Source organism: Rhyacophila brunnea, unplaced genomic scaffold (genome assembly GCF_057557595.1).
Source record: "Rhyacophila brunnea isolate RB1 unplaced genomic scaffold, BYU_Rbru_1.0 scaffold_4, whole genome shotgun sequence".
Lineage (NCBI taxonomy): Eukaryota > Metazoa > Arthropoda > Insecta > Trichoptera > Rhyacophilidae > Rhyacophila > Rhyacophila brunnea.
Genome location: NW_028233068.1, coordinates 15,149,765 through 15,175,845, shown reverse-complemented (window position 1 = coordinate 15,175,845; position 26,081 = coordinate 15,149,765). Strand labels below are relative to the sequence as shown.

Below are 26,081 nucleotides of genomic sequence, written 5' to 3'. Positions count from 1 at the left end.
TTTACTCGTTCGTTGATCTCCGTTGATTAGTACTGTCGAACAACAAGTTCTTGTCCATGTGTTAAAACTGTGAACTAACAATCCACTCATGTGCAGCTAATCGCACTTCCGTTGAGGAACGCCCCCAAATTTACCATTTTACGCTCCCGTGGTGTACGGAACTGTAAAATTACGTAATTTGAAGCTTTTTATAATAAAATATGTCTAAAACGAACAGGAGTGATGGTAGAATTATAATTAGTAAATCTTTGGTTTATTAACGGCCCATATGCTCAGCGTAGGTCAAAATGGAGCTTTTATGGTATTTTCAGACCATAACCCTGGACATTTCTTAAACGTTGTAGATAATCTATTTACTTATGTAATTTTGAAGCCTTATTATCCTTTATATTTATTTTAAACATTTGATGACTGCATAAAGTATTTTTCATTTCATTTAAACCTCTCGCTCTAATGTTTTAGAATCCATGTGCAGTGGTGGTAAAATTTTTTAGGTTTATTAATTTTTAAACGTTTTCACAAAACCATTAGTAAAATTAATGCTAACATATTATATTGACATATTTACTATAAAAAATATATTTTATAATCTTTGTAATCCCAAATTTGACAAGAATGTTTAAAATAAATATAAAGGATAATAAGGCTTCAAAATTATATAAGTAAATAGATTATCTACAACGTTTAAGGAATGTCCAGGGTTATGCTCTGAAAATACCATTCTATTTTGACCCACGCTGAGTATGTGGGCCCTTAAGAAAAAGAAAAGGAGTCGCATCTAACAAGAGAGCCGACACATTCTTTAAACACGCATCTAGGACGCGTTACATTACAGGCTCGTCACTGAGAAGGCTTCTACATGCGACTACAGCGACTTCCTGTTATCACCGATTTCTTGTTGTCGTAAAGTAGCAAAGCATAGAGTAGCCAGTAGACCAATCTGACGACTTATTTTCTGCGGACTTTTGGCTGGTCAATGGATCGTCTGCTTTAGAAACGAAGATCACGTCGTTGGATACAAAAATGCAATGCTGTAAAATTCCACTTCGGCTGCGATCAACTTGTTGACCACACCTGTTGTTTGATTATTATACAATAATCTCCTTTTTAATATAATTAGGTCAATATGATCGACATGTATAACCATATTATATTACTAACCACTTAAAAAAATAATATTATTGTTAATCTGTCACCGGTTTTGATAAATTATGATTCACATATGGAACCAGCCCCGCACTTAGGCGATCTGATCGATAGGGCCAATCGGGCCTCGTGCTCTGGATGTATCCGGACGGAAAACAAAAAAAGAACGGGTTAAGTAGGTTTCTAATTTAAAAAATTAAAACGCGGGTCATCGACCAGTAGAAAAAGAAATCTAGAGAAAATTGGACCCCATCTTTCAAGAACATCTTCGACTTGTTTCTAATAAAGATATTCAGGACCACTATTTTGGAAAATACCTTAAAAATAAACTGAAAAATATATTTTTAGCTGAATAAAAGTGGTCATTCATTTTGCATTATTGAGTCGAAATCCGATATCAACCACCGAGAAACCAAATTATTGTTTATGACAAAAAAATGTCAAATTACATTGACAGATTCTCGTGAAAAGTCACTTTTGAGTCGTTGCCTGGAGTCGTGAGCAGTCGTAAGCGAGTTGGAACAAGGCCTGAACAAAACGATGCATGAGTGCGAGTGAGAAAGTATTCGGCACCCTTATAATCTCTGCGACACGCGCTAGAGTAAGATAAAAGGTCTACCTATTTTTTAGTTAGTTTCCAAAACTATCGCCGGCAAATCGTGCTGAATCGCTTCACGCAGCGTCGATAATCTGCGAGTATGCGATATGCGATATGTTTAGTTAATTAAATAGGAAAGGTGGTTCTGCGTGTTGTATTAAAATATGGTAGCCGTACTGATAAGCAAGATGATGGTATTACGTTTCATAGGTAAGTTGATACATGTTCGTGACAATTTATTTGTATATTATTATTTATTTTAATATCAGTGACCTAGTGTTTCTTTAAAATAACCTAAATTATGGATATCTTTACCTAATTGGTTGCATTTTGACCGCTTAAAAATACTATATAACGTAAAAAAATAGAAAATTATATTTTAATTCTGAGCGTCTAGTGCGAAGTAACGAAATGGTCTATGGTCTCGAACATTTGTAGGCGAATGCGTTCGCTCGCCCACAAACCAAACGCACGGCACGTAGCTTCATTTAGCAATGCAACGGATGGCGTCTATATGTATATATAGTCTATGAGTTGGAACTATTCCTATTGTTTGGACACGATTGCGTCAATTGACCTTGAGCTTCCATGCTCATACTATGTGCGCGAGCGTATCTTATTTAACGTTTGACATAACAACATAAATTTGACGTTTATATAATGAAGGTTGTCTGACTTTCATTAGTTTAACTAACAGACAAAACACAAAATAACCTCGTAAATACAATCAGCAATTCGTTACTTGTCTTATATGTCATATGTTGCTTTAACCAATCTAATTAAACGCTAATAGATAGTAAAGAGCAGTATCTACCGAGAGAATCTTGTAGATGTACCACATGGAGGTCGTGCGTTGCTTAGGAGTGGTACATTGTAAGGACGCAAATGTAAGGAAGATAATATGTGAATACCACATACCTACACTCATACAGTCAGTCTTGTGGATATAATACTTTTTGTATAATATGCTATTTACAAGGCTTCGCTTCCCTAAATAACAGTTGATCTGTATTAATTCTAAAAGTCAGGTTTTTAAGGATTTCCATTTCATTGGATATGCGATATTTATTATGTCTCACGCAAACATTCGAACCGAGCCGTGCATTTCCTAAAACCGCCCCTGTCCGCAACGAAACTTGCTCATACCGATTATCGATGATAAAATAAATATTAGATAGCAATTTATTGATTGAATGATATAAATGCGCATGGTAATAATATTATTATGATAACGATATTATTTATTCTGAGAAATACCTAAAAAGTATATTTTTTGCGTTGGCCTAAGTAGACATGGTTTCATCACCATGTCACGTTATCTTCTATATGAAGGTTTTTTTTTCTTTTACATAATTACGAGTATTAAAAAAATCATAAAATAAATCTTGAAGCGAGTGAGGTTCAAACACGCATCTTTCACTTGCTAAATATCTAAATGGTTGCTCCCAATTAGGTAGGCACTGACCCAAGTATTCTTGCGGATAGTTTCTAATTAATCCAGTCAATGAGTGCTCAAAGGATGTGGTAAATGGTGTAGAGTGCATGGAATATGCCACAATTTTTGACTTCAGAATTTTGTTAGGAGTAGTTAGTAGGTCATCATCATCAGCCGGGGTCAAACCACTGCTGGATGAACGCCTCCCCAAGCTTCTTCCAACTCTCTCGGTCCTGTGACATTCGCTGCCACGTATTTCCGGCGAACTTTACCAGTTCGTCAATCCAGCGGCTTTTAGGGCGACGCTGTGGCCGTTTCGTGGATGACGGCATTTGTCCAGCAGCAGTCCTTTCGGCGAGCAATGTGCCCCGCCCATCTCCATTTCAGCTGTTTGGCAGCGTCTATTACATCACGTACTCCTGTCTGCTTCCTAACCCATTCGTTTCTCTTACGGTCCTTTCGCGTGATGCCCAACATACACCTCCCCATGCCTCGCTGTGCAACTCTTAGCCTTTGGACATCTCTCGTGTTGAGCAGCCATACGTGAGCACGGGTAGCATGGATTGAACACCCTAGGCTTAAGACATAATGGTAGGTCACTCTTGAAGATACTATTCAGACGTCCGAAATCACTCCATCCCAACTTTGTTATTCGAGCAATATCATCGTGCATGCTTGCGTCTATGGGCACCTGCTGTCCGAGATAGACGTAGCTGCTGACTTGCTCGAGTTAGGTGCCATTAATACAGATAATCGCAGGGTCCGAAAAACAGTTCCTCATCACTTTTGTCTTTGAGACATTTTTTTTAGGCCGACCGTTTGACTGACATCCGCGAGTTCTTGCATTCTACCTTGGAGGTCTTTCGGGTCTTGTGAGAGTATAACAATATCATCTGCAAGTTCTTGCATTCTACCTTGGAGGTCTGTCGGGTCTTGTGAGAGTATAACAATATCATCTGCAAAGCGCAGGTGACTGAGGTGCTCCCCATTAATTGGAACCTTTTTCCTCCCAATCAAGTTTCCTGAATAAGTCCTCAAGAGTAACGGTGAATAGTTTAGGTGAAATGGTGTCACCTTGCCGGACACCTTTGTTTACACGACCGTTTGTGAAGTTTCACGCATGCTGTGGCATCACTGTATATACTGTTCAATATGTTTATGTAGCGTATGGAAATTCCTTGACGCCCTTAGCAACCAAGTTAGTAGGTAAACATACTAAAAGTCCCCGCCCCTGGGAAGTAAGCTAAAGGCGGGAGGGGGGTCGAAAGGTCCCATTTTTTGGTTTTTTGCTTATATCTCGGAAACAGTGCATGTAGAAAAAAAATATTTCAAATAAAAATGAAAGCTTGTTTCTACACATATTATTTGTCGAATTCCAAACGGTTTCAGAGATATACGTCAATCGATAATTTTCAAAATTCCTCGTCCATGTTTACGTGTCTACGACAGTACGGCGTCCAATTGTCCTGGCGTCCAGTTGTCCAATTCCCGATGGCAACTATCTTTGGTGTGGTCAATGTGGTTCGGTTTGTAACCTTACCAACAACACACCGGATTTATTGATACTCTGATTTGCTATATTTTGTTGACGTGATAATTGTTTTATCCAATTAGGTACCTGACTATGATAACAAACCATTAAACGTGAGCATATATTTTAATGATGCAGTAGCATAGAGATGATGAAATTATTATTAGGCACTTAAAAGTACTTGTCGATTCGATATAACAAAATCTACCTCCAACGAAACAGACTCAATTCAATTCAATTATTTTAACAGATTGTGGACATTGCAAATTATAAGTGGCAGGTTGGTTCCGCACCTTGGGAGAATAAACGACGGATGCTCCCTATTTCTAAGATAGTTATCAAGGACACACAGGCCAACACTGCGCAGAATGGCAGAGTTCTCATTTATACCTCGTATAAGTCGAAAAAAATACGTAGCTCAAGGCCTGAACAAAAACGATGCATGAGTGCGAGTGAGAAAGTATTCGGCACCCTTACAATCTCTGCGACACGCGCTAGAGTAAGATAAAAGGTCTACATATTATCTGTAAGCTAGTTTCCAAAAGTATCGCAATCAAATCGGGGCGAAACGCTTCACATAGCGTCGATAACTTGCGAGCTCGAGTTGCTAAAATTGATATTTTTTGTGTTAAACATAAAGTCAATGGTAAATATTTTTAGTTAATTAAGTAGAAAAGATGGTTCTGTGTGTTGTCTTAAAATGTGGTAGCCGTACTGATAAGCAAGAAGATGGTATTACGTTTCATAGGTAAGTTGATACATGTTCGCGATAATTTATTTGTATTTTATTATATATTTTAATATCAGTGACCTAGTGTTTCTTTAAAATAACTTAAATTATGGATATCTTTACCTAATGGTTGCATTTTGACCGCTTAAAAATACTATATAACGTAAAAAAATAGAAAATTATATTGTAATTCTGAGCGTCTAGTGCGAGCACTTTGGGCGAGCACTAGCGAAATGGTCTCGAACATTAATTTGTAGACGAATGCGTTTGCTCGCCCACAAACCAAACGCAAGGCACGCGGCTTCATTTAGCAAAGCAACGGGTGGCGTCTAGATGTATCTATAGTCTAAGACGTAGCTAAATAAAGATCTCTTCTAAATTGCAGGCTCTTCTAAACTCACCACTCTGTGGACTCTCATAACATCAGACGGTACCGGCGTCTCTTTCTTTTCGAATATCCGCTTCTGTGTGGTGTCCGAGTGTCCTCCGCTTCCACTTCCGCTCCTTTTCCGCTGTTGCTGCGCCATTTTGGCGGTTTATTCGAAACACTCGCGTACCTACGAGAGGTGACGTCGTCACGATAGTTTGGCAAGCGGTCGTATTTTTTTTTGAATTTTATTTCAAATAGGTATCTTCAAAAAAGCAATAAAAAAATTAAAATTAGTCTCCCAATTTTTCACAAACGCCCTTTTAGCTGAACACTGCCGAAATAATAGATTTTTTGTAAACAAATAAATTGATTTATCTAAATCTAGCGTTATCGCGATAAGAAAGTTTCGATAATAATTGATTCACGATTAGGTAGAATTTAAATACTGTCTAAATCAGGGGTGACGAACCTTTTCTTGTCAGAAGGCCGCATTCATTTATCTTAAATCAGATAAGGCCACATTTAAGAAACATACATAAAAATTCATTTACTGTCATCTCTCAATTTATGCGGTAGATACCTACTCGTAAGTTCCAAAATATTTTTTTTAAGAAAAAGCAAAAAATTGCATTTTTTTGTTTTTTCTAGACCACGTAAAAGTGAACCGCGTAAATCGAGGGATGAGTTTAATTCACACTCATTTAGTTACTTCGACGTACTCAACTGATTTTGATTTTTTTTAAATTTCTTTCGCATATTAAATGTATTATAACCTAAAATATAGAAATAATTACAACATAAACTTTTTATTTACATTAACTTGACAATTCTATGTAAGTATTAATAAATACTTTTTTTCAACTTGAAAGAAAACGATCAAATGCGTAATAAAGAGAGCAATTATAAGAAATTTTCAAACATTTATTAATTGAATAACATTTATGAGATTTTCAAAACTTGTACTCAATGACATTAATTGATATAAAGTAAAAAACAAAGAACAAACAAAAAAACAAGAAAGCGAGTTAATTCTTTTTTCAAAATCGTCGAACGCAAAATTGCAAGCATTGAATTCGATCGAAGCGCCACCTTGCGGAGTTTTTCCAAACTAACTTTCCATACAAAATAGAATTAACTGAAAATGAATTCACGGACATGCTCAGCGTAAGTCAAAATGGAGCTTTTATTGCATTTTCAAAGCATGATCCTGGACATTCCTTAAACGTTGTAGATAATCTATTTTTAAAATTTTGAAGCCTTATTATCCTTTATATTTATTTTAAACATTTGATGACTGCATAAAGTATTTTTATTACATAAAATAGTATTCTTTTAAACCTCTCGCTCTAAAGTTTTAGAATATAGTCATATTTCAGTACATGCATGTGCAGTGGTGTTAAGATTTTTTACATTTATTAATTTTTAAACGCATTTATAAAACCATTAGTATAATTTATGTCGACATTATTATAGTGAAATATTTACTATAAAAAAATATATTGATAATCTCTGTGATCCCAAATTTGACAAGAATTAGGCATTTTATTATTCAAAAATGGGCAAGATTAATACATTTGAAGATAATTCTAAACATACTAATTATAAGCTATGACTTTGACCATTCCCTACGTATGATTCCGTATGATTCCGTGATACGCCCGATTAAGAACGGGTGTGGTTATATTGAATTGCCTCAGTTTGTTAAATAACCCACATATTCTATGAATTATACGCAAAAGGTTATTAATTCAAAAATGATCACACTTACATATCAACTTTTGAAGGACTATAATTATTTTACGCATTTTTGATAGTCTACGGCAGTTTCCAAAATGGGAGGCGCGGAGTGTTGCAAAGGGAGGCGCATAGTTTATAAAACGGCCGCTAGTTATAAACTACATAAAAAAAAACAATCATATAAAAGGTTGTTTGCAGACCTGTCTGAAGATATGGAGACTAATTTTATAATAGTAAAAAAAAGTCGTTGCGGCGCTACTTTATTTCAGGGCTATTAAATATTTTAAATATGTGGTTGCAATTTGATGTGTCATCTATATTATGATGATTGATATACTTAAATGATAACTCCCGTGTATAATTTAGGAAACACTTCTTTAGAGCATCATACTGCCCTTAACCTCAGCGATAGGTAGGTGGGTCCGCCAGAGATCCTGGCCTGGGGTCCCGCTTCAGGATGTGGGGCTCATGATAGAATCCATTTGTCAATGAACGATGATGAATTTAGATTGAAAAGGAAAAATTGGTTGAATTATCATCCGATAATTCATTGAAACAAAAACGCTACTTCAATTTTGGTTGTATCTAAGTGAAGAATAATACAATATTTTGTCAAGAAAAGCAATGCAAGTTGTAAAGTACTGCTAACATTCGTAACATCATAATATATATGCGAAACGGGATTTTCTACATTAGCTGCAGCCTGCAATAAAATCCAAATATCGATTCCGTTTAGTAGAAAAAGAGCACTTTGCACTAACAAGCACATTCATCGCATGAAAAACAAATTAATTTAAATTATAACAACCTTGTTTATTATTTGTATATTTTTAACTATTTAAAAATATGTCTATTATTATTAATGAAACAAAGATTAGATTTTAAAAGGGAGGCGTAGTAACATAAAGTTTGGAAACCACTGGTCTACGGTTATTGTAATCAAGGAAGAAACGGTCGACAGTCTTTTCGCTGTAGTCCCATTGTCAGTGTAGTTATTTCAAAAAAGTCAGATCAACTTTATTTTAATATACTTACCCAAAGGTTCAATGTCTTCTTTCTTTTCTTCTTTGCCCATATCCGCCCCTTAACTGGAGCATATGGACACCACGCGGCGCCTCCAAGAATCCCTGTCGCTCGCCAGTCTTCTTGCTTCGTTCCAGGTCAAACCAGCATCCCGTAGCTCCGCCGTATACACTCTGTAGATTGTATTTAGCGGCCTTCCAGGTCGCCGGAATCCGGTCGGCTTGAAGAACAGGCAAACCAGGTTAAAGTTCTCTTCTGGCATCCGCAGTACGTGGCCGAGCCAGGTCCAACGTCGCCTCTTCACTTTCAGCGTGATGAGAGGCTGCTTGGTAAGTTCTCTTATCTCCTCGTTGCTCCTAAAGTCATACCACCACCACACACCCAGTATTCGTCGCAAACATCTGTTTTCGAAGCTCAGTATACGGTTGCTCTGAGCCTTCGTAAGGTGCCATGATTCGCTACCGTAAAGCAGCACCGTCAGAATGCAAGCGTCGAATAGGCGGCATTTGGTTTTGACCGAGTACAATCATGAGTCCCAGACATTTCGCATGAGTTGAATGTTGCTCCAGCCATTCCCATTCGGATAGCGAGCTCTTTCTGCAAAATGCCATCTCCCGTGATGTGTACCCCCATGTACTTGAAGCTGTCGACGCTCTCGATGTTTTGTCCATCGCTAATCAGAGGGAAATCTGGATCAGGACAGGTACTATTGCACAAGACGTTGGTTTTCTTCGCGTTGATTTTCAAACCAACGCGAGAGGAGTTGTTATGCAACCTGACGATTGTCTCTTGAATGCCCTCGATTAAGTTGTCGAATATGACAGCGTCATCGGCGTATTCCAGGTCGCATAGCTTCACCGTGGGGGTAACAGGTATGCCTCGGTCGGGTGGCATTGACTTCCGTAGTATAAAGTCAAAGAGAATGATAAAGAGAAACGGTGCAAGGACACAACCCTGTCTGACTCCGGGCGTGACCCCGAACCATTCCGTGACAGTGTCTCCAATTCTGACACAGCATTCGCTATTCTCGTGCAGGCTTTTGATTATGGCAATGATCTTGGGAGGGATTCCGTATGCTCCCAGTATCATCCAGAGGGAGGGGCGGTGCGGACTGTCGAAAGCCTTCTCATAATCCACAAAGCAGCAAGCCATCGGACTATTCAACTCATGGCTCAATGTAACAACTATTGTTTATAGTGGAAATAATAATTTATCTCTTCCAGGGGTGGCAAAATACATTGATAAATAGCATTTATTACGTCATATAGAACACATTCTGAGTATGGGAACCAATGACATTAATATGGACGAATCATCTGGAAAAGAAAATGACACTCACTTTATTGTCGGGTCTGCCGAATGGCATAATCTGTTCTAACGCCATTACAATAAAGGTGATATTGCTATAAATTCCTGATGTTTTTTGTTGGGTCTGCCGAATGGTTCGGTTCGAACGGGTTCGCTCAAATGCACATTGACATTAGAAACACTGCTCTAACGCCATTACAATAAAGGTGATATTGCTATAAATTCCCGATGCGTGATATCACATAATGGAAATTGCGTGACGTCTATCAATACATGCGAATGCGCGAATTTACTTGCTAGATACTGTATTGAGTGCGTCGTCCATTAATAATGTCATTGATGGTAACAAACACACAACAGTCAGATGAGAATTTTGTAAGTGGTCTTACAAATCTTTTGCTGTACAGATTCAAGGTTCAACAAATTGTTAAGTGTCAACATACCTACAAGGTTTTTCCGATATATCCAAAAATCAGCAATTACAAATATTTATCAATAATAATATGACTACCTACCTGAAAAAATATGTAGTTTCCCGTGGTCGGATCGTATCATTTTTTTTTTTAATTTATAGACATTATTTACGTGAATACACATAGTTATTGAATTAACTCAAAATACCTAAAATATCGAAGTACCAACATTTGGAAACAGTGCATCGAACAGATTCATCATCAACAGCCAGAATATATCCACTGCTGGATCAAGGCCTCTCCAAGCTGACTCTAGTTCTCTCGGTCCTTTGCGTTGCGTTGCGACGTACTTCAGCAGAAAATAATCATTTCATCTTCCAGGTCTACCTTGCGGACGTTTTGTACCTCTTGGGTACCACTGGATGACTATAAATTACTTCTGCTGCGAACGATAGAGCCACACTTGGCGCAACCCTGCTGTAAAAAATTAAAGCTAGCGTACAGAATTCTACTCCTTCAAAACGAATCTTGATTGACTTCGCAATTCTGGAGTGATTCCAACAGAACAGCATTGATGGTGGTATATAATAATTATTACAGAAATGGAAACTGAAAATAGCAATCATGTTGATTAGATCAGTTGGATAGATTAGGTATTTTTTTATAAGTCAATATTTTATTTTTCCTTTTTAAGTTTTATAATAAAATTTCTATGTATTATAAAACTAAAATAAGATTTATTTGGACACATGACAGATTAATATAATAAAAATTTGAAAACCACTTGCCATGGTTTTGATGCTGGGCTACCTTTCTTACTCTATGACGGCAACCTAAAGAACAGAAAGCGCGCCAACTAATTAAGTAGGTACTTACCGAAATAAGAATGATTTCAAGATATACACATTTTTGTTTTTTATAAAAATAAATTTCTTTTAAAATAATTATAAAAACATTAATACTGTGAATAAGTCAAATTTCTTTACAGAATGCAGAAAACTGAATAAACTAAATTATAATAATAAACATGACCATAACTTATAATTTGTGTAGATGACTTAAAACTTTGACTTAAAATAAAAAATATTTTTCTTTTTAATGTTTTTAGATATGCATTTTTAAATTATCTCAAATTGCAAGCTTAGTGTTTTTCCGCTAGGTGCCTCTGTTAGGTGGTGAGAATTCACATTTTATAAATTTTTTTAAATTGTAAATTTTTCTTTGACTTGAATAAATATGTATTATTCTTTTTAATGTTTTAATAGGAGCGATTGTCTTGAGGAATAATATTACTTTTCACGGATAATATTACTCTAGCTAGGTAGAAGAAGTCTTATACCTACTCATTTCGTATTAGAAATTTTGAAAGCGGTTCAATTTGCAAATTATGCAATCAAACATATTATGATTGTATTGGCTCACATTCTGATTTGATGTCTGTTGCGTTGTTTAATACGTCATGTTTAAGTTTATCTGAACTATTTAATTTAATTTTTCCATCTAAACCCGTCGCTAGTTTATAAAGATATTTATTATTATTAGGTATACAAATAGATAAAGCAATTATTGTAAATTATGTAATAACATAATGATGATTACACGGTTTAAAATAAATAATTCAATTAAATACATTATATTTTACGGTGACAACTCGGGATGACTCGGTTCCATCCCGTCGTCGCAGTACAAAGCTCGTTCTACAAAGGATGCGAATGTATTAGCGGTACTATACGCATACTGGGGAGCGATTCAAATAACCCAGAAGTGAGTAAAAAAAGCTCGCTGTACGCCATTGTTTAAAACCGATAATGGTAAGTCTATAATAATTTTTATTAAATGCAAGCTAAAGTACCCGGCTTCGCACAGGGTCGCTTCGTGGATACATTTATCTAAGATATTTAAAAAATAATAAAAAGTAATTATCTTTTTAATATTAAAATATCTGTGTAATACAATATGGCAATATGAAAGTAATTCTAATAGGAGTAAAGGTCAATCAAAAGAGCATGAAATTAAATTCGAATCCAAAATATGCAAACGTTGTTGATATAATATGTAGCAAAAAATTCAAAATTGGATGGAACAAACAAACAACAAACTTTGTATTTTATATAGCACTAATTGAGAAACCTTCGCAGGTGTGGTCACAACAACTGACAAAAGTTTCATTGCAATCGGATGAATGATATAGGAACCATACGAATAAAAGAAGATAGAATGAAGAAGAATAAGATGGTTGTACTAATTCAGACACCTTCGCGGGTCTTGGCACAATTACTGACGAAAGTTTCATTACAATCGGAAAAATGGTATGTATAGGAACTATATGAATAAATGGAGATAGAATGAAGAAGAAGCAAAAGATAATGGTTGTATCAATTCAGAAACCTTGGCGGGCGTGCGCATAACAAATGATCAAAATTTCATTGCAATCGGATGAATAGTATAAGAACGCATACGAATAGAAGAAGATAGAATAGAAGATAAATATGAAGAAAATGGTCGTTCCGATTCAGAAACCTTTGCGGGCGTGAGCACAACACTTGATCAGAATTTCATTGCAATAACTGACGAAAGTTTCGTCGCAATCGGATCAAATCAAATCAAATTTATTGATTTTACATATAACGAACATAACAAATTATAAATTCAAACCGTTCACGATATGACAAAATAAGTGTTGATAATTTATAAAAATACAGAGAAATGTGAGTTAATAATACAATAAGTACTAAAAATAGAAATAAAATATGAAAAGAAATAAAATAAATTAACAAAAATAAAAGTAGATGGAAGCACACAGAGTGAACTTTGATTGACCCTATTTTAAAAAACTTAAAAACAACGTCCACCTAAATTCACCCTTACGTAAGTGGAATATATCAATATCCGAAGCGATTTAATTAAACATGGTTATTGCCCTCCCAATTGGCATCACTAATGGCAGGTTAGTTCTGCACCTTGGGAGAACAAACAACGGATGCCCTCGATTACTAAGATAATTATCAGAGACAGACAAGCCAACACCACCAAGAATGGCGAGTTCACATTTACGCCGCGTAAGCTAGCTATTTACGTAGCTAAATAAAGATCCCTTCTAAATTTTAAGCTATACAATGTAAGCATAACTACCTAAGAGAAAATCAATCGGATAGAGCCACGGATAATATCCATACAGCCGAAAGTAAAGGAGTCTCAAAAATTTCTTTTGGACTCTCTCCACCACAAGGCCGTACTTCAACAGATGCGGGGGCCAAACGATAGACCCACTCTCAAGTCTGCTTCTAACTAAGGAGTTAAAGAGAATTTTTAGAACCGTAACATCCGAAAAGACCCGGGAAGTACGCAAGACAAAGCCCAACATCTTTAGCGCCTTTTTACGAATGGTATCTATATGACCACTAAACGTCAGTTTACTGTCAAACGTAATTCCAAGATCTCTTACAGATGATATTCGCGAGAGAACTCTGCCATGCATCGAATACTGGAAAAACAATACTCGTGAGGCTTTAGTAAACGATAAAATATTGCATTTATCAATATTGAAGTCCAGTTCGTTACGCCTGGCCCAATCTAATATATTATCTATTTCAAGTTGGAGTTGACGATAATCGTCCAAGGTGACAACTTCCATGAATAGTTTCAACAAAAAAAATATATCATTTTTAATTACCAATGCTATGTCATTTATAAAAATCGTGAACAGCAATGGTCCCAAGTTTGAGCCCTGAGGCACACCAGAAAATGTTTCAATGTCTGTGACTGATAAAGGCTGATAAAGGATGAATGGTATAGGAACCATACGAATAAAAGAAGATAGAATGAATAAGAAAAATATGATTTTTCTAATTCAGAAACCTTCGCGGGCGTGCACACAACAACTCACGAAAGTTTCATTGCAATCGGATGAATGGTATAGGAACGCATACGGGACAGGAAGACAGACCGACAGACATTCATTTTTATATATAAGATATAACCTATAACCTTCGCGCAAGTGCAAGCAATAAGTTGACAAATCGCAATGGGATGAACGGTATGGCAGCGCATAAAATACGAACAAACAAATATTGACTTTTATATATTAGATTAATTAAGTTAATATTTTTAAGCACACTTTTTAGTTTTTTTTTTCTAGATGCCTTTATGGATACCTCGCATTTACTATCGAGGTTTCTTAAGGACTTTGGCACGTAAACTACTCTACTTGATGCTAGTCAAATGAAAATTGTACCGGCTGAGAGAATATGCCTTATTGAAAACTATTCTTCTACCCGCATCGGGTATTGCTAATTTGAATTCGGCCAGGGCCTATGAAACCGCCTTGCAAAAATCCTGGAAATTCTTTGTAGCGCAAGGCGGTGGTGATTCTGATGAATATTTTGTCGTATTCATTGGGAACTGAGGACTGCGATTTGTAGCCGAGTTTTTTCCTGTGGTAAAAGAAATATCGCATATGACTGATATTCTGAGCATATACACCTACTTATCCTATCTTATATGATTGCAGTCACTGGATCTGAAAGGCATGAATCATTACATGTCACCATTTATTATTTTTATTCTTTTTATTACATCAATACAGAAATTAAAAAGTGCATCTCTTCCGGCCTCGTTTGCCATGGTCCCCGGAAGGTCTCGAATGTCCGCATCTGCCATCTGTAATAAATATTTCAGGTTGTGCCGCTCCTTGCTAAAGATTTGACAATCTATTAGTAAATGTAGGACATCCTGGTCGCTTCCGTCGTCGCATGGACACTTTCCATCAAATGTTTTTTTAAACCGGTGCAGGTATGCTCGCATGACTCCGTGACCTGTAAGAATCTGAGTCATCTCAAAACACAGCCCCTTATGCACCCTGACGTCTCGTGCTGCTGAAATCGAAGGTAAAAGCTTTCGGGTCGCTGTCCTGTCGATGAGTTTATGTATCGTGAGTTCCATTCGTTTTTCACCATATCTGAAATTATAATTTTCGCGTAGCTCAGAGGAAATTTGTCATAAGCTATCGCGGTCTTGGGTTCAGAGGCACCAAGCCGAGTCAATTTGTCGGCTTTCATTTCATATTCATTTCATGGCATTTCATTTCCTTCTATCCCGGTCTGTCCCCTTATCCACTTGAAGTGCACCTCGGGGTGGCGCCGTCTCAGTATTGCGGACTCGCTGTGAATAGAAAAGACAATCGGATTAGTAGACAAGGGATCTCCAATTGCTTGGATTGAGCTTTTGGAGTCCGAATAAATACAAATACTATGGTTTTCGGTGAGCTTTCGTTGGATTGGATCTGAGCCTGCCCACTCCAGAGCGCGTTGGATGGCATAGAGTTCGGCCTGCATTACCGTACAATAGCTGGCAAGGCGGTACTTAGGAGCCGCTATCTCACCGCCATTAATGTATGCCACAAACCCTGCACCAGTACCGCCATCAATTTTGCTCCCATCAGTGAAAATCGGCATGTTATTGCATTCGTTGCTTTCCAACATTGCAGGATAAGAAACCACTTCAGAAAATAGTCTAGCCGGGTGTGGCAGCCTTCTATAGTCCACCGATTTTTCGTAAAGCCTATCGTCTGGCAGAAAATAGATTACCTCCTATTAGAATTACTTTTATATTGCCATATTGTATTACACAGATATTTTAATATTAAAAAGATAATTAAGTACTTAATATTATTTTTTAAAGATCTAAGATAAATGTATCTACGAAGCGAACCTGTGCAAAGCCGGGTACTTCAGCTTGTATATAATAAAATATATAATAATTATGAGGAAGTAGGTATTTATCTATATTTAATAATTAATGGCTAAACCCCACCACCTAGAAAGTCGTCGAGCCGCCACTGATTATACTTATGATTATATTGGTAATTGGAAACAAAATCATTATATTTATCTTCTATTGGCAGCCCCAAAAACAGAATGCCCCGGAAACATAATATCAATAAAACTCATGAAAAAAAAAATCGCTGTGTGTACTTATGTACCTACGCGCGTTAGAAGTTATACTTCTTTGGCGTAACGAAACAAAATAAGCCGTTACCTGAGTCTATTAATATTACAGTGGATTAGGTTGATGAAAACGTACGCGATTCATCTGTGTCTCATATAGCACATTGATACCGCCTAAACCATGGCATCCTCAGAGGATCCAAGGCCATGAGGCCTGAATCATCATTGGGCTGATTCATGCAAACATGAACAGATCGACTGCGAGGCAAATTTCTAGCCCGTAAGCAAATAGTAATTATTAATATCATTTTTTAATATTCTTACCTACGTTAGCCTTCATCCAATTTTGACCAATAGGTATTAAATTCGTACACTTACCTACATAAATATTGAAAGCAAAGTTCCCAGCCATACAATGTACCTAGCACCTAGAATATCTGATTTGAGATTACTTTGAAAAAATATGTATTTGTACCTAGTTCAAATATTTCAAAATATGTAGCTAACAAGCAAATAAATGCAGAAGGTAGTAATAATTCCAAGAAATTCACAGCCCCTTTCCAAAGCATGTACCTAAAAAAGGTCTGAAATATGAGACCTGAGGTACCTACTTACAAGCCAGGTACATATGCCAGAGGCTATTTTTGTCATTTTTCAGAGATAGAATAATTGTGAATTGTTTGTTGGGTATTATTACTAGTACCTACTCTGCCCTACCCCCTATTAGGGTCATTCGGGTTTTGGTCTCTCAAGACGCCGGCCGAGGCCGTCGGCGTCTCCCGCCAATTCAATTTTTTTTTTTTTTTTTAAATATTTTTTGTTAAATATTTTGTACGCTGTACTTTACTGTATTTATATTCCGAACAATAAACGCCCTGTTTTCGCCTGTACTTCCGCGTTGTCAATCAACATAAACATGTCCCCGAAAGAAGAAGCAGACGATACCACCGTGACTTGACAAGAGCACTCATCATCACGGGGGGTCCAGCGCTCTTACCTACCCCCCCCCCCCCCTTTCGGAGGTGACAACATGATAATTTTATTTTAATTATTTTATTGGAACAAAACTCATCTTTGCCATACAGCGGTTATAATCGATTCAGAAGTGCCCATGATGAATTAATAAAATATCAAATTTTAATATATTTTTTGAATTATTTACCAACTCAACATTCACAAAATTTATTTATTTATTGATATATAATTTTACTCATAAATAATAGGTACTTACATAAATATAGCCTCAAATCCTTGATACATAATCTTTACAATGAAATATAAATATACACTCCAATATAAACAAAGTTTTATGAATATAAATTAATACTGTAGAATGTTAGTCTCCAGAAATTTGTTTATAAACATATTTATTTATTATGATACAATACTGGTTATGTTTACAACACATCCTCTTTACTTGGTTGTATTGAACGACTAACTAAATGACACTATGCGCATGCGCATGTGCCCTTGAGACCGAAATGAATATAATCATAATAAATTATGTGTTACATTGGCGCGTGCAACTTCGTCACACGCCAATAATACATTATGCGTTGCATCGGCACGCGCAACTTCGTCACATGCCAAAAATACACTCTGATCTGTTTTACCAAACGCAACGCTCCAAAAGAAGTATAACTTCAAAACAGACATGGATGCGAAGAGTATATTGAATGCTTTACAAAAGTGATTCACAATTTTATGTCATATTAATTTATCAAACTCTTAAATCTCCACATGGTCCGAGTATCAACAATGAAGTACTACTAACTAATTATTGACCTAATTGCTTAATAAGTTGGACAAATTATGTTTATATTATTGTATTATTTACTGACCTCTGGTTTCGTACACCACTTTAGTTTTGATATCAAAATTCACTCTAGCATAACAACATATTTTCAGATAGTGTTTTAACCAGTTCAGTGCTCATATTTTATTTTATTTAAATTTATCATGACCAAAAGGTGTTGAAGAAAACAATCTCTAGAAGGACCCTCAATATATGAAAGTGAAGCTGAAAATAGACTACTGATTCTACTGATCAAATTAACAGTGAGTCATTTCGGATTCCAAATTCAGTCGGAGCAACTTCACACTATCGTCGTCCACATCTGTGAAAAATCGCAAGCGTTTCAACACAATATTACATTCACTCAAACAGTCAATTTCAATCACAATCAATTGGTATGTGTACAAAATTATTATGTAAGTGACGTGTATGTAACTGCACAGGTCACATACAAGGGGAATCGCCGAATGCTCATGGATAATAAATAACCATTTTTTGCTGCCATAAACAACCGTAAAAACATCAGAAAAATAATAAATCTGCTTCTTTAACCAGTTAGGGGCACACTGATGACGAATTTAATATAAACACATCCACGAATCAATAGCATTTATTGGAATCTCGGAATTTTTGAGGATATTATTATTATGAATTGTATTTATTGTCAACACAATATGTTATTTTTAGTTTGTATTTGTATTTCTTATCTTTTCTTAAATAAATAAAACTGTTTTACTTTCACATCATTATTTATAGTACAATATTATTTACTCCATTAAACCTATGTATAAAAACTAAATACATGCCTGTCTATGTCACCCACGAGAAGTCGCACCAAAGTTAGATATTGGTGCATACAAGTTTGATACGGTCGACAGTTTCATATACCTTAAATCTCTTGTAACTCGACATAATGATATTACAGAAGAAATCAACAAGATAATCATGTCTGCGAATAAATGCTACTTTGGTCTGTTAAGACATTTTAAGTCCCGCTTACTATCTCGTCGAACTAAAAGCACTCTTTACAAGACACTTGTAAAGCCAGTGCTCACCTACGCATCGGAAACCTGGACATTAACTCTGCGAAATGAACGAGCCCTGAACATCTTTGAAAGAAAGATTCTCCGCCGTATATATGGACCGATCAGGGATGGCACCAATTGGAGAAGAAAATATAATGCTGAGCTCTACGGGCTGTACGAAGATTGCAGCGCAGTTCAATCAATTAAGATTGGGAGACTGCGATGGCTAGGTCATGTGCACCGTATGAATGACAATGAACCGGCAAAGAGAGTGATGTCCAGCAATCCAGTAGGACGTAGAAGAAGAGGGAGGCCAAAGATTCGCTGGTTAGATGGAGCTGCTAGTGACTGCCGTATTCTGGGGGTACCAAATTGGAAAGCGGCCACACTGGATAGGGACAGGTGGAGGGAGCTGAGAGGAGGCCAGGACCCACACCGGGTTGTAGCGCCCCTGATGATGATGATGATTTCCAAGATACACAATATTAACAATAAATGTCTTAAATAGTATAAATTATACTAGACATTTTTGACCGATTTCATCAATGCTATTTGTATATTATACAAAAATTTTACAGTAACTATCGAAAAAAATGCTGATCGCGGGATCAAAATTTTGCTCGGGATTGAATTCCCTAATTGGGAGGAAGTACCGATGAATTCAAATTTAAGACTTCCGTAGCAATACATTTCACCCTACTTAAAATAATTCAATTTTAGTCAAGATTTTATTCATTATTGGATTGTTTGGTTTTTATAACTACTTTACTTCACATATTCTGTACTTTCTTATTACTAAATACCAAGGAACTGCTTACCCTACGAGGAGTGGTATAACAGGCTGTAAATGTTGATTGTGGAAAAATATAGGATAAACTTAAACACGTGTTAAAGAATTTGTTATTTTCAATAGTTACATCTGTATGATATTAATAATAATATGTATTAAAGTTTGTCATGTAAATGTAACATGCATTCAATATTGAGAGCAGTCGGCATGCTTTGTTAGTTTTATGGCCTGACCGTAATACAATACCCTGCTCCTAAACTTTGATCCATTACGATCGCTTTTACATTTATTTATTAATCTGTTCTGTGCTAAATACAAAATATACTAACATATTATCAGACAGCAACAAATAGGTTAATATGATAAAATTATTCAATATACAATGTTTTAGTGCTGTAGTTTTATTTTGATCAGATTTATTATTGGTCAGAGAAGAATGTATTGTGTGTATTAATACTGGGATTATTTGCATTACATTGTTTTTGAACTCACCATACCATTGCCTGCAAAATTATCAACAAAAATGGATCAATCCAGCAAATTGACAATGCTTGCGTTGATTACAATGTCGTTATTTTATACAGTATTAAAAGCTGACACTGTCAGTACCAGTGCGTCATCAGGCGATGACTACGAGAGGACAGTGTTACGGTCATACCCAGGAACTGCACCCTTTCTGATGACTTACAGGTTTACAATACAATATTATTTCTGTTCGCTTAATATAACGTGGCATATACATTGGGCCAATGCTACCAACCAACCATAATGCGGCAAAATAAGATATTATTTAATATGACTACTTTGGGAGATACATCTTTTTCACTTATGTACTCATTTAAATTAAATAAAATTGGTATTTTTTTATTTTCCGACCATGTCCGATCCTAATAAGATCATATGGGCCTCGATAGAGTGGAGGTTTGTGTTAACAGATTTAGTTTTTACGATAAATGGATGTCAGCCACTTGCTACACCTATTAGGTCCATACTCTGACTCATACACGAATTGAAAAACAATGTGTAATAGCCAGACCCAGGATTCGAACCTGGGACCCACGATGCTATATGCTGACACGGCCATCGTGGGGTATTTATTCATACATAATATATGATTAATATAGTTTTCTTCATATTAACACAATGCTTACGGGCCCTTTTAATTAATTTTGTAATTAACGTGTTAATTTGCATTTGAAAAGTAATTAGCAAAAACACAATTTTGTGCGGCCCGTAAGCTATGGGTTAATACAATAAATAATGATAATGGTTTATTGATTATAATGACTTTAAGGCGAAGTCTTCACTGAGCCTTTTTTAAAGAGGCACCTAGCGGAAAAATACGAAGCTTGCAATTTGAGACATTTTTTTGATAATTTACAATTTCAACTGTATTAATGAATAAATATGTATCTAAAAACATTAAAAATAAAAATATTTTTTATTTTAAGTCAAAGACAAACTTACAATTGTAAAAAATGTAATAAAATGTGAATTTGTTCTATCGGTCCGCACCCTATTATTACATGTATTTTATGGTCATATTTATTATTAAAATTTAGTTTATTAAGTTTTCTAAGCATCACCTAAGCGATTTTTGACAAATTCATAGTTTTAATATTTTTTATATCTATTTTAAAAAACATCGATTTTTATAAAAAATATAAATGTGTATAACTTGAAATCCTTTTTATTTATATTAATATAAATATTTTATTTATATTTATAAAAATAATTGATTTGATATAAATAAAAAGGATTTCAAGTTATACACATTTATATTTTTTATAAAAATCGATGTTTTTTAAAATAGATATAAAAAATATTAAAACTATGAATTTGTCAAAAATCGCTTAGGTGATGCTTAGAAAACTTAATAAACTAAATATTAATAATAAATATGACCATAAAATATATGTAACAATAGGGTGCGGACCGATAGAACAAATTCACATTTTATTACATTTTTTAAAATTGTAAGTTTGTCTTTGACTTAAAATAAAAAATATTTTTATTTTTAATGTTTTCAAATACATATTTATACATTATTACACTTGAAATTGTAAATTATCAAAAAAATGTCTCAAATTGCAAGCTTCGTATTTTTCCGCTAGGTGCCTCTTTAAAAAAGGCTCAATGAAGACTTCGCCTTAACTACGCATATTACAATGTTATTTTCATTTTAAATAATGATATCTTATTTTCAAACCAAATGTATACCGCAGAAGAATCAAACTAGGTACTGTCGGATTTCGTATCAGATTATTTTCATACAATTCTCTTTTTATAAACACACAGTTTCAATGAACCATCATTATTTAGGATAATATACAGATAATAAATAAATAATACAAAATCATTTGAGGCGTCTAATAACAAAAATCAATAAGTCACACATATGGTCATATCTAACAAAAAAGATTGTATTCAGTGGACGAAATCATACGAAAACAATATTTAAAAACCCAACGATTTACATAAACCAATTATTTAAAATGAGTTAATCAGCTGATAGAAATAGCCATATTGTTCAAGTTTCAAAATAAAATAAGATAGAAAAAGGATACTAACCTTAAAACAAACACACAAACAACTACCAAAAAAGTAATTTCCCATTAATATAGAATTGTGGAATTATCGGTTTTTGTTATTTATTACACGCCTTATACATTATGTACATGTATTTAATCCAGTGCAAGGACCCAAAGGTTTGAGCAGATGGCTAATAAATATTTCTCGTAAAAAGTATGTTAACCTTTTCTATGCCTTGCGATATTACTATGGCAGTATCTGACAGGCCGCAGATTTTTAATGGCACACGTTTAATATAAAGCGAAGCTCTTACTACAATCGTTGTAAAACTGATAATTTGTGGCTTAGTATTTCATAATTTTTCAAACAGATGTCACTGTGAGTTTAATTTTTTAGATTATGCAAATCAATCGACAGTGGCTAGTAATTTGAGTTTAAAGTGGGACGAGATAACATAGACTAACCTAACTATAACCGGTTAATACAACCTCAACTCTATAGAGCCCCATATGCTTAAGGAGCAAACATGATATTTTTATAACCAAATCTCAGATCAGGCCGCCGCCATACAATGTACCAATTCAACCACACTAAAAATGTTTTGGAATCGACAACAAATAAAACTAATTTATTCCTAATTATAGTCCAAACTCTTCATATAGGTAATGATTGTAATTTGATAATTATGGAAATTTGCTGTGTGATATTATTATTTAATTATAGTTCTCTAGTACTCTCTTATATTAAATAACAGTCAAAATGAAAGGAACCTGTGATCACAATTCTCATAAAACAAACATGTTTGAGATTACGATATACAATCACCTATAGAGTAGGGTATTTCCCGAGAAAATCTCAATCTCGAGATTCGGGATTTTTTAAAAAAACCTGTAAAACCCTAAAATCAGTGTAAAAAGACAAATTCCAAAAAAATATGATTTTTTTTTTATCTATGAAAGACAAACAAAATAGAAGTAGGAAAACAAAAATAATTCAAAACATTACTTATTAAAAATATCAACTGTTTATTAGTAGGTTTAATTATTAGATGTAATATGAAGTACGTGCTGAATCCTAAAACCAATAATAATGGCCAATCAGTCAAAATTATTAAAATGGAATTTCAAAAAACACAGACTGTCAATCGCTGCGTCTGACAATCGCGTACGCTTTTGAGACACAAAATTCCCTGATATTGCAAAAATTGCGCTTATTTTGAGTTGTGTTGGCTTAATTGTGTTAAATACCCTGATCAGTCTGAACGTTTTGTGTTTTCTGTCCAATTTTTTAATATGGAAAATTGTTTTTTCAATCAATATTTGATAATAAAGAAATCCCGAATCCCGAGAAAAAATTCTCGAGATCCGGGATTTCCCGAAATGATAAAAATTTCAATTCTCGAGATTCGGGATGGAAAATCTCGAAAATTCCTCGAGAATTCCCGAAACCCAACTCAACTCTAATCACCTATAAGATCAAATCTTTCTGTTCAAGGCAAAATGATATAATTATATTCATTGGTAACGCTTCCCATTTGATACAAAACTTTGGAGTGATAAAGTCCTCCAATGAGACCATACAGAGGCTGACACCGATTGTCGACAGAGCGGGAAATATTGTTTACAATGATAACCGAAGAACTTATTACTCAGAGCATTCTACGGGAAGAAGATATCCGGTAATGTTATATTGTGTTTTCTCATACTCACACTCTGTACGCTATTATTAGATAATATGAATAAAACCAGTGAAGTCACGACGTGCGAGTGGACAGGGCATGTACTATTAAGAGCTCTAAATAAAGGAAGGAATGAGAATAATACATTTTTTGTGATAAGCTTTCATGGAAAGGAGAATTTTTCTAACTCCTATTATAGAAAAGTCTACCTACTCTAAGCGTTTGTAAATAATATTCATGTAAAAAATTACGATTACAGACCAATAATTTCATATTTAAAGATGTCGCCAGTTTCTCAAGCAAATTGTATTTCCATAACAGACAGATGGAATAATAAATCAATTCACACTATTCATGCAAGTTCTTGTACCTACTGAAATTAATTTCACAAATAAAGGTATGTAGATACTTCTTCTTTGATTCATTTCCGCTCCTTAGTTGGACATATGGACACCACGCGGCGCCTTCAAGAATTCCTAACGCTTGCTAGCCTTCTTGTGTCTTTTCAGGTCATACCAGCCCAGCATCCCTTAGATCTGCAGTATACACTTTGTAGATGGTAATTAGTGGCCTTCAGGGGCTCTGTAATCTGGTTGGCTTCAAGAACAGGCAGGCTAGGTTGACATTCTCTTGAGGCATCCGTACCATGTGGATGAGTCATGTTTAACATGGATTCTTCACTTTAAAGTGATGAGAGGCTGCATGGAGATACTTACATAGATGTTAAATAATCGTTTAATATCAAATTTTCGACCGCTGATCCCCAACTATCCAATAAATACACCGGAGAATGTTTTTGAAAATCTATTGCTACACTATGGGATAATATTGTTTGCCATGTTTTAGGTTTTCACAAGAGTATCTCATAGCACATACCAGATCGCCTTCGATCCGAAAAGCAACAGAGTGTTCATAATCAGCCGCTACTCCCAGAGCACCTGCGCGAGCCTCAGGAGCATGTCCAAAGCTTTGTTCTCCTTTAATTCCATGCACCCTAACATCCTCAGAGGTTAAACAAATAATATAATTACACCTTTCATTTTTCAAATCAACGTTCCATGAATCAATTGTAAATAGCCTAGCTAAAATATATATATTTTTTTTTTTTCGACCATGTCCGATCCTGATAGGATCATATGGGCCTCCACAGAGTGGAGGTTTGTATTGACAGATTTTGTTTTTTACGAGAAATGGATGTCAGCCACTTGCTCAAGATTTGAAAAACAATATGTGTACTTGCCAGACCCAGGATTCGAACCTGGGACCCACGGCTTTATAGTCCAACGCTTATGCCGCGCGGCCACCGGGGGCGTTAACATATAATTACTAATCGTAAATAAAGTGGGCAGTCAGTTCGAACCCGACGTCAATAAAATTCACATGTATTTTCAATATTTATTTGGATACAGAGTACAGACCAAATAGGTAGAGTAAATAGTTTGGTAGAGCAGTAAACTTTCTCGGAAGGCAGCTATGACCCACACACGGTCAAAATAAAATGTAGGGTAGTCTTAGATGTCAATGTTTTAATTTGTAGTCATCAGTCACGATATTCTGATAAATATTTTCAGGTAAAGTGATGACCAAGGAAGTAAAACCGTTGGGCAGAAACCTGACAGCGATATCAATAGACCAGGAGACGGGGAAAATGGTCTTAGCTGATGAAGTATACAAACCAAAGAGTTGGAATTTAATTCTTATGGAGCCTGTTTCATCACTTAAAATCAGAAATATCAAATAATAGCTTGCACCTACCTACTTGTACATGCATGCATAATCATTTCATTGTGTAAAATTGTGCAACTTAACTGCATAAAAGTTCACCTCAAAGTAAAAATGTGTGTATCCTATCAAATGACAGTAATCCCAATCCCAGTGTTGCCGGATGAAATTTTTTAAATTCAGTAGTTTTATAAAAAATTTATAAAACCATTTTATTTATAGATTAGTGTCTTTTAAAGACAATATTGTTAGACAATTCTGTGGGTGAAAGGAAGAGGGCGGTAAGTCTTAAAAATCGAAAAA

General features: G+C 35.3%; 2 protein-coding genes across 2 annotated transcripts in view; one reads left to right on the top strand and one right to left on the bottom strand.

Moving 5' to 3' along the window:
- Window positions 1-5,967, bottom strand: part of LOC147066954 (calpain-B-like) — a 36,531-nt gene extending 30,564 nt beyond the window's left edge. Inside the window, exons 1-2 of the mRNA XM_085954764.1 lie at window positions 5,842-5,967; window positions 4,798-4,801 (exon numbers count right to left, since the gene is read on the bottom strand). Coding sequence (XP_085810890.1) covers window positions 4,798-4,801; window positions 5,842-5,967 — 130 coding nt within the window. The remainder of the gene's footprint in view (window positions 1-4,797; window positions 4,802-5,841) is intronic.
- Window positions 5,968-20,235: 14,268 nt separating this feature from the next.
- On the top strand, window positions 20,236-25,927 carry LOC147066953 (uncharacterized). The gene is made up of 4 exons (XM_085954751.1): window positions 20,236-20,536; window positions 23,873-24,056; window positions 24,903-25,065; window positions 25,628-25,927. The coding sequence occupies exons 1-4, from the start codon at window positions 20,370-20,372 to the stop codon at window positions 25,795-25,797; spliced, it is 684 nt and encodes a 227-aa protein (XP_085810877.1). The 5' UTR covers window positions 20,236-20,369; the 3' UTR covers window positions 25,798-25,927.
- Window positions 25,928-26,081: the final 154 nt, after the last annotated feature.